Source organism: Scylla paramamosain, chromosome 33 (genome assembly GCF_035594125.1).
Source record: "Scylla paramamosain isolate STU-SP2022 chromosome 33, ASM3559412v1, whole genome shotgun sequence".
NCBI lineage: Eukaryota > Metazoa > Arthropoda > Malacostraca > Decapoda > Portunidae > Scylla > Scylla paramamosain.
In genome coordinates this window covers 8,758,145-8,767,367 of record NC_087183.1, presented here as the reverse complement: position 1 = coordinate 8,767,367, position 9,223 = coordinate 8,758,145, and the positions used below count along the sequence as shown (strand labels likewise).

At 52.1% G+C, this 9,223-nt stretch overlaps 1 protein-coding gene across 1 annotated transcript in view; it reads right to left on the bottom strand.

The window, feature by feature from the left end:
- LOC135089625 (msx2-interacting protein-like) overlaps nt 1–9,223 on the bottom strand; it is a 28,463-nt gene that overhangs the window by 184 nt on the left and 19,056 nt on the right. The window contains exon 2 of the mRNA XM_063985455.1: nt 1–2,718. This exon is cut by the window's left edge and continues 184 nt beyond it. Coding sequence (XP_063841525.1) covers nt 2,397–2,718 — 322 coding nt within the window. The 3' untranslated portion in view covers nt 1–2,396. The remainder of the gene's footprint in view (nt 2,719–9,223) is intronic.

Genomic DNA, 9,223 nt, shown 5'->3' with positions numbered 1-9,223 from the left:
AGAGAGAGAGAGAGAGAGAGAGAGAGAGAGAGAGAGAGAGAGAGAGAGAGAGAGAGAGAGAGAGAGAGAGAGAGAGAGAGAGAGACGCACATAAACATGCACGCACACACCCACTCACAAAACAAAAACAAAGGAAGGTTCAAAGGTAAAGAGAGCGAATAAGAAAAGAGAGGAGAGGCGGGAGGAGAGGAGAGGCGAGGCGAGGCGAGGCGAGAAGAGAAGAGAAGAGAGCAAAGAGAGAAGCAGGAGCAGCAGCAGGAGGAGGAGGAGGAGGAGCAGTAGGAGTAGGAGCAGGAGGAGCAGGGTAGCAACAGATGGCGGCCTCTCTGCTCTGCCTTACCCACCACTCCCACCACCACCACCACCACCACCACCCTCACTTGAAATCCCGCCCGCGGACAGAACCCTCTTCTCTTCCTTCCCCTTTAAACCATCAGGACACATCGACCCCAACAATAACCCCCACCACACACACACACACACACACACACACACACACACACACACACACACACACACACACACACCTTCACCCCCTTCAAACTAACCCCCTTAACCTCTTTAAATGCAGCACCCTCGTCTTTACCATTGCCCCCTCCTCCCTAAACTTAACCTAACCTCACCTTGACTGCTGCCCTTCACCACCCTCCCTCCCTCCCTCCTCCCATACCCTGCAAAACACACCCATATGCACTGAGGTAATACGGCCAGTGCATTATGGGTAACAGTAAATCGCTGGGGGAGGGGGATGGGGTAGACATACATTGAGACATAAAGGAGGAATCATCTAGCCACTCAGCCATGAATTACAAATGAGAGAAGGAAAAATATTACCAAAAAGCTGAGTGGATTAAATATACTGGATGCTTGTTAGTATTTTTTGAAGTGTTTCCCACGGTACGAGGCGAGATCACAGCCTCACCTTGACACACACACACACACACACACACACACACACACACACACACACACACACACACACACACACACACACGGCAGGAGCAACACTATTACGTACATAGGTAGTGTGTGACGCAGTACAGTCCCGCCCTTCACTTACCTCTCAATAGCAGGACACCCTCCACTCCAACTACCTCCTCCTCCAGCCTGCCCCTCTTGCAGGCCGGCCGCTCCCTAGGCCGGGGCCCTCCTCCTCCTCCTCCTCACTCCCTAGAGCCGACACTCACAAGTCAGCTCACTCGCTTGTTCGCTTTACTGGTTCGCTTACTGGTTCGCTCTCAGCCTATTGCGTCACCACCGAAACACCACCGAGTTTGTATAGCGAAGGTGTGGTGCAACAATACCCTACCATCTGTGAAGCTATCTCACCTCCCTCTATCTGTCTCTCTCTACGCGACAATCTCTCTCTGCTCTATCTCTCAATCTCTCCGGCACTTCGCAACACTTCTAGACACACAGTGAAGGCGGGTAAGGAAGAGCCCCTGTAGAGCACCAACACGATCGTTCTCACTGACCACTGAATGCCATCACTGATTCACCATCACAACACAGGGGGCGTAGGAGGCGCTGCCGTGGCGTTGTAGGGGGGCGGGCGTCTTGGCGAGGGCGGAGGGGTGGTGTAAGGGTTAAATCCAGAACTTGCTGTACATCCCAGGGGCAGTGTTGGGGGGTGCTTCAAGGTAAATATCCCAATGCGTTATCCCAGTGCGTGCCTCCTCCAGGTGGATACACTCTCCCGTGCTGCTGCCTCGAGGAACAGACACGTACATCCCACGGCACGGCTTCCTCGAGACATACACACATACACACACAGAAAAGCTATATATATGCAGGTAGTATGGACAGCCTCCTCCTCCTAGCACATAACACTGCCGGCATGACAACACACCGGCTTGCACATCACACATAGCTGCACCCTCGCTCTCTCGCTCTCTCTCTCTTATCCACTATAGAATGGACGCGTGTTGTCGCCGCTCATTCAGGTCGATGGATCAACACATCATCACTATTATATCAGCACAGACGACGCACGCGTTCACATCACCACACTGCACTCGAGCACTGAGCTACTGCACATTTTCTTCGTCAGCACCAGCAGCAGCAGCACTAGTGGAGTCACCCGGGGCACATCCAGGGGTGAGCCAAGCCCCTGGGCGGGAGGGAGGGAGAGAGGGGAGGGGAGGGGCACGGGGTGTTGGAGGTACACCCCGTCAAGGCACTGCGGTTCTGCGGCGCCTTGGTTCGCTGTTATCAGGAAGGGGGCGGGACTGCGCTGCGCCATCACTCACACTCACCAACTCACCAATCAACTCTTACCAGCACACCTGCCTCACCTGTACAGCACCTGGACCACCGTGCAGGGAGGCCAGAGCACCTCCCCTGGTGGCACAACAACAACAACAACAACAACAGCCAGTGACAACAATGACTAGTACTCACCCTGAAAACCTTGGACTGCGAGAAGCTAGTCCTGGGTTGCTAGAATTGGGGGCGGAGGATGGCGTGGGCGTGTAGGAGTGGGCGGGAGTCTCGCGGAGGTGGTGTATGGTCGGGGTGTACTGGGACGAGGAGAGGGCGGTCAGGGAGGCTTCATGATACGTGGTCTTAAGGCAGCGGTCCTCCAAACGATTGTCTGCTTTGTGAGCCTTAGCTGCGGCACAAATGTCCATGAATGCCACCGTAGCGCACATGCCCTGCCCGCCCTCCTCGCCACCCACGCCCCCGGGCAGCATCTTGACGCTCTGCACGGGGCCATACCTGGGGAATAACACAGGGGATCATTAGACACCAATACACTGACACACACTGACAAGACCTACATGTCATCTTGAAATTACAACAACAACAACAACAACAACAACAACTACTACTACTACTACTACTACTACTACTACCGATCCTCCTTGAATTCTCAATACCACTCTCTTGCACCCTCTTCTACCCTCCTCCTCCTCCTCCTCCTCCTCCTCCTCCTCTTCTTCCTCGCCCTCCCTGCTGCACGCTGCTTTCCACATCCTGCTATTGATCAGCTTGAGGCACACCAACACGCACACAGGCAGCCACACACGCAACACACAGGCTAAGTCACCCGTGCAAGTTAATGAGTTCTGTTTCACAATCATGCTACTGGCTAAAAATACTTCCCCCTTCCTTTTCTTCCTCTCCTGCAGCACCATCTCTCTCTCTCTCTCTCTCTCTCTCTCTCTCTCTCTCTCTCTCTCTCTCTCTCTCTCTCTCTCTCTCTCTCTACACACAAGCACATGAAATCAAGGTGTATGTAGAAGACCTGTACAATTGTTTCCTGTGTCTGGTTTCCTCTCAAGTTTCCATAGAGGTGGTAACTTGCTGCAACTTTTCTCCATCGGCAGGGACATCTCTCACCGTCTCTTTCCCCCGCGACTGGTATGAAACAGTTTCCGCGGATTTCCAATTGTGTATTCTGCAGATAATGCTGACAGGTTTATTTCCAGCGTGTCCAATTTCCCTCCCAAGACATTTCCCATTCTTCCAGGACTGCTGGGTGGAAATAACGACTGACCCTTCTGTATCTACGCCGCAGGGGTGGAAACAGCATGCCGGGTCTCCAGTTTTTGAGGTGCAAGCTCTAGTTCTCGTTATTTAACCCTTTCACTGGTATTTGGGATGTTTTTCCTTAATCACTAACTCATCTGAGGCGTTTCTTCTTGTTCTACAGTCACCTCTAAGTATTACATTGGCTAGAAATGTCAAAATCAATTCTTTTAATCCCTTTTTCAATGTTGTGGGTGATTATTAAAGTTTCGTACATCGTTTTAAGTGTCAGAAATTGCTACATATACCAGGCAAAGGGTTGACAGTTACAGTACAGTCGTCAGTGTTAAATATTTTCCTAAAGACATTCCCAGATAAAAAAAAAAAAAATACTATCTTGATCCTTTGTTTACATTCACAGCACCGTAAAAAAAAATGCTGTTTAAATTCACGGCACTACAAAAAAAAAAAAAAAAAACATGAATAATGATGTGATTTCCCCCCCCCTTTGCTCCAGAAATATTATAAAAGACCAGTACAAACAAAAGAGATTGATTTCCCTGTCACCCCCACACTCCTCCCTGTACCTCCCTATCCAAACCACCACCACCACCACCACATACACCACAACCCCCTCTACCTCTTCACCTGACCCAACACCATCACCACCAAGCTACACCAATAATGCTCTACACCACAACGTTCTACCTCTCCACCACCTGAGCAATCACCGTCATCACCAACCTCTACCCCTCCAGCTGACCCTTCATCAGCAGAGCAAGGTACCCTCCTACCTCCTTACCTCTGCTTCCTCTCTCTCACTAACCCACGCCACCCTGGTCAACATTTCTCACACCGCCATGCAGATACACACAAATACGTACTGCTGTCGAGTCAATAGTGGGATTTAAAAGATAGGAGAAACAAGTAGGCATATTTTAAGTAAGGCCTGCAACGTATACGCCTCTTGTGCCTTCCCTTATTTTCTTTCTATTCGTGTTATCAAATACATACCTATACATACAAACATATGACGTCACTTATACAAAATGAAGTTCCGCAATCACATACATATGGAACACAGAGGAGAGGGAAGGGTTAAGGCATGGCTATCCTGCACTGATAATATAACACACTGCAGTAATGATTTGTGTATGTGTAGTTCATAATAATTATAATGAGAACTGACGTAAGGTGTGTGTGTGTGTGTGTGTGTGTGTGTGTGTGTGTGTGTGTGTGTGTGTGTGTGTGTGTGTGTGTGTGTGTGTGTGTGTTTGTTGTTATGAAACCACCACCACCACCACCACCACCACCACCACCACCACCACCACCACACATGGATAACACCTCCCCACTCCCTGGTGACCCCCAACGCAAGGGTGACTGACAGCTCTTAGCCACTCAAGGGCACCGCACGTAATGCAATACAAGGACTCCCCCCTTACACCAGACCTCCTCAGGGACACACACACACACACACACACACACACACACACACACACACACACACACGCTTGTTCGTCAATGTTTATCTCTTATGAACGTCACATGAGAGAGAGAGAGAGAGAGAGAGAGAGAGAGAGAGAGAGAGAGAGAGAGAGAGAGAGAGAGAGAGAGAGAGAGAGAGAGAGAGAGAGGTGCGGCACGTCCGGCTGAGCTACAAAACCTTAACACAAGCAGCATCATCACCACCACCACCTCCTCCTCCTCTGCCGCCTCTTCTTCTTCCTCCTCCTCCTCCTCCTCCTCCAGGCACTCCCACAAGGCCGTGTATTTGCAGCACAAGTCAGTAACACCAAGATAAGATGGAGTCGTGTCGTGCCCCCCCCATCTATCTCTCTCTCTCTCTCTCTCTCTCTCTCTCTCTCTCTCTCTCTCTCTCTCTCTCTTAGCACCTCGCCCTCGGGAAGATCAAGATCAAGCCACGCAGCAGCATCCATAACAACAAACAACAAACTATCATGGCCGACACACAACCTTTCATTCCCCTTAATAGAACGCCAGGCTATTAACGCAACTCCTCGCTGCTAAATCTCTCCGTGTGTGTGTGTGTGTGTGTGTGTGTGTGTGTGTGTGTACGCAACGGGTGCCAGTGGGCTAACGGGGAGGGAGGGAGGGTGAGGAAAGGGGGGTGGGAGGTATCAAAATGAATGTGCGTAGTTTCTAGAAAATAAATGAATGCGCGCGGACTAAAAGGAGAGAGAGAGAGAGAGAGAGAGAGAGAGAGAGAGAGAGAGAGAGAGAGAGAGAGAGAGAGAGAGAGAGAGAGAGAGAGAGGAGGGGGCGGAGCTGGCCAGTAGGGCGCCCACAACATGAAGGTCGACCACAACTCGGGTCCACCACTCAAGGAGATGACTAGCACACACACACACACACACACACACACACACACACACACACACACACACACACACACACACACACACACTATGTATACACGAGGCATAAAGCGCCAGGTAAGAAAGCTCCAGGTCCAGGTAGCCTCCTCCTCCTCCTCTTCCCCCCAGACGATGCAAACGGCCTCAGGAAACCAGAGAATGTAACAAAGACTCAAGACCCACACACGAGGAAGCCCTCCCGGCCCGCCCACCCTCCTGCCCTCCCGACCGCCCTCGCGAAAAGAGGAGACAAGCAACAGCTCCTCACTCTCACACTCACACACACACACACACACACACACACACACACACACACACACACACACACGTCCTTGATCCGTGAACCCTGGACGTCTTGGGTAAAAGGCAGACACGACAACTAGATTACGGAAGGCGCGGATCGGGGCAAGCAAGGCAGCAATGGAGCGAGGAAGGGCCGAGGCCACAAGGGGCGAGAGGAGGCTCACGGCCGCCAAGGCGCAGGGAGAGGCGGGAGGCGGCACACGGAATATACGGACAGCCAGGTAATCCCCGGGGGACGCGAAAGCTGCCGAGATCCCCAGGGAAGAAGGGAAGCCGGCAGCCAGGTAACACTGGAGACGAGGGAGGGAGGGAGCGCTGCACCGCCCCCAACATGGCGCCGGACGTGAGGCAGCTTAGGGAGGCAGGCTGGCGGCAGCAGCACCGGCAGTCGCTAGCCTGCAGGCCGCGGCTCTCCGGGCGGCGCAGGTCGGTGCGGGATGGAGAGTGTATCAAGTGTATCACCCTGTGTCGCCCGGGCGAAATGGGTCTTCCTCCCGACTAACAGCGACTCGGAATGAGCCTGAAATGGACGTGTGAGCGGCAGCAGTGAGTCGAGCTGAGTGCCGCTGCCGCTCCCGCCGCCACCAGCGTGTGAGTGTGTGTGTGAGGCGGAGGCAGATGTGTGTGTGTGTGTGTGTGTGTGTGTGTGTGTGTGTGTGTGTGTGTGTGTGTGGCAGGGAAGGGAAGGGCCTCTGTGTGCCTGGCGCTGCTCTCGTCCCTCCCCTCCTCGATATCAGGATTCAAAAAGGAGCACATGAGGGGAGCGGGTGGCGAGGCGAGGCGAGGAGGGCTGGTGGTGGTGGTGGTGGTGGTGGTGGTGGGCAGCGGCAGCAGCAGCAGCTGGGCGCAAGAGGGACGCTCTAGGTGGCCGCCGCCCCCTCCCCACCAGTCCCTCCCCGGGCCGCGGCTGTATCCATGCCACCACCTTCACCGGGCCAGCTGCGTCGTCGCCAGCTTGACGGGCTCAGCTGCACGCGCGTCTGCACCGGGTTTTTCTGCCGAGGTGAGCGTGAGGGACGGGCTAGATGAACCACCCACCCACCGCCCTCCCGTCCTCCACGCCTCCAACACCCTGGCACAGTATTTATAGCCGGGAGAGCACCAGCAGCAGATCCCCGTCTCATCTCGGACACCACTCCGCCGCCGCCGCCACTCCGTGTTCTCCCCAGCACACACACACACACACACACACACGCCTGCTGCGGCTGCTCACACGCCCCTTAAAGCTCCGCTGACCACCACCACCGCTCTAGACAGCACAGTATGGATTATCCCCACCACTACCACCACCATCATCACCACCCCAGTTCCTCCTTCCCTCTTCTGAAATTCACGGCGCCCTTCACATCCTCCTTCCATCGACCCAACCCCAAGAAAGAGGCGCCCATAATAATAATAATAATAATAATAATAATAATAATAATAATAATGATGATGATGATGACGGAGCAGATAGACACCATACATCATGACGAGGGAAGAATAATTAAGGACCAAAATATACTATACACAGGTGACGCAAACTAATAAATCGGTGTCGTGTGCTTTATTTTTACCTCCACTACCACCACCACCACCACCACAGATCTTCCACCTACCTACCTAACACACGCCACCTGACCGAGACGTTGCAGAAGGACGCTTTAAACTGAACGCATCGAACTGCCCTGCGCTGAGGAGGAGGAGGAGGAGGAGGAGGAGGAGGAGGAGGAGGAGGAGGAGGAAGGGTGCGAGATGGAGCAGGGACGATCCACTACATACGACCTCAGCCACCGACTCCTCCCTTTTCTCTTCCTCTTCCTCTTCTTCATCCTTGAATCCCCCATGAACCCTACTCAGCCACCTACATACAGGCATACAGACAAACTCACTCCTCCTGCTAACACACACACACACACACACACACACACACACACACACACACACACAGAGAGAGAGAGAGAGGAAAAAAAAAATTACCGGCGCTTTCAACACTTGCATCACTTCCAATTCAATTCAAACACGAAAAGAAGTGACACACACACACACACACACACACACACACACACACACACACACACACACACACACACACACACACACACACGGATGTAATAGTTTAAGGCAATTATGTATTTGTTTAGATGGATGTATATAAGGCATGAAGGGAAAAAAATACTGACACACACACACACACACACACACACACACACACACACACACACACACACACAAGAACGCAATAAAGCTCAGAAGTAAATTAGAGATTAACGCAAAGGTAAGCAATGAGAGCATGAATGAATGGTAAAGACGAATGTGCATGAATAAATTACAGATCTCATGTTCTTATTTGCTTCAATAATGCATCTTGGTTAATTCTTGAACCGTTGAATCATAATCCTTTTCTCTGGCGTGGTCACTGAATATTAAGACTAATGCATGACTTTAAGCACTGCATAACAACTATTCATTCTATACCACACAGAGGCCATACATTAGCAAACCCTCTCCCTCTCCCTCCCTCCGCCCATCCATCCATCCATCCATCAGACGCCCATCAAAACATCCAAACGAAGGGAGCGAGGAGGCGGCATGGGAAGGGAGAAATGAAAGAAGAGGGAGAGGGGTGCGGAGGAGGGAAGGAGGGAGGGCAGGGACGCAGGCTGAGTTACAAGTACAACACCCTCGCACTTTTCAAGATGGCTGACGTCCGTGTCCTTCCTAAGAGCAAGGGCACTTGATAGGGTGTTCCCGCCAAGAGGCAGCCCGCTGGGGAGGAAGGAAGGAAGGTGCAGCAGGAAATAGAGGCCCGCGCAGAAAACATGTTACCGTCTTCCAACAACAAAAACAACAATAGGAGTGGAGCAGATGGAGAAGACATGTCCCCGGATTGAAACAGCCCATTCAGCAGCACAGCAAGCCCGGGAAGGATGTCCCCGCATGAAAACACCTTATTCAGCTGGGGAGAGAAAAAAAAAAAAAAAGTTCCGGCTTTGAAACACCTTACTCAGCAGTGCAGGCAACTATATTAGCCTACACGATAAGGCCGAAGGAAGGGATAGAGGAGCAAACAACTCTCTATATAAGAAATT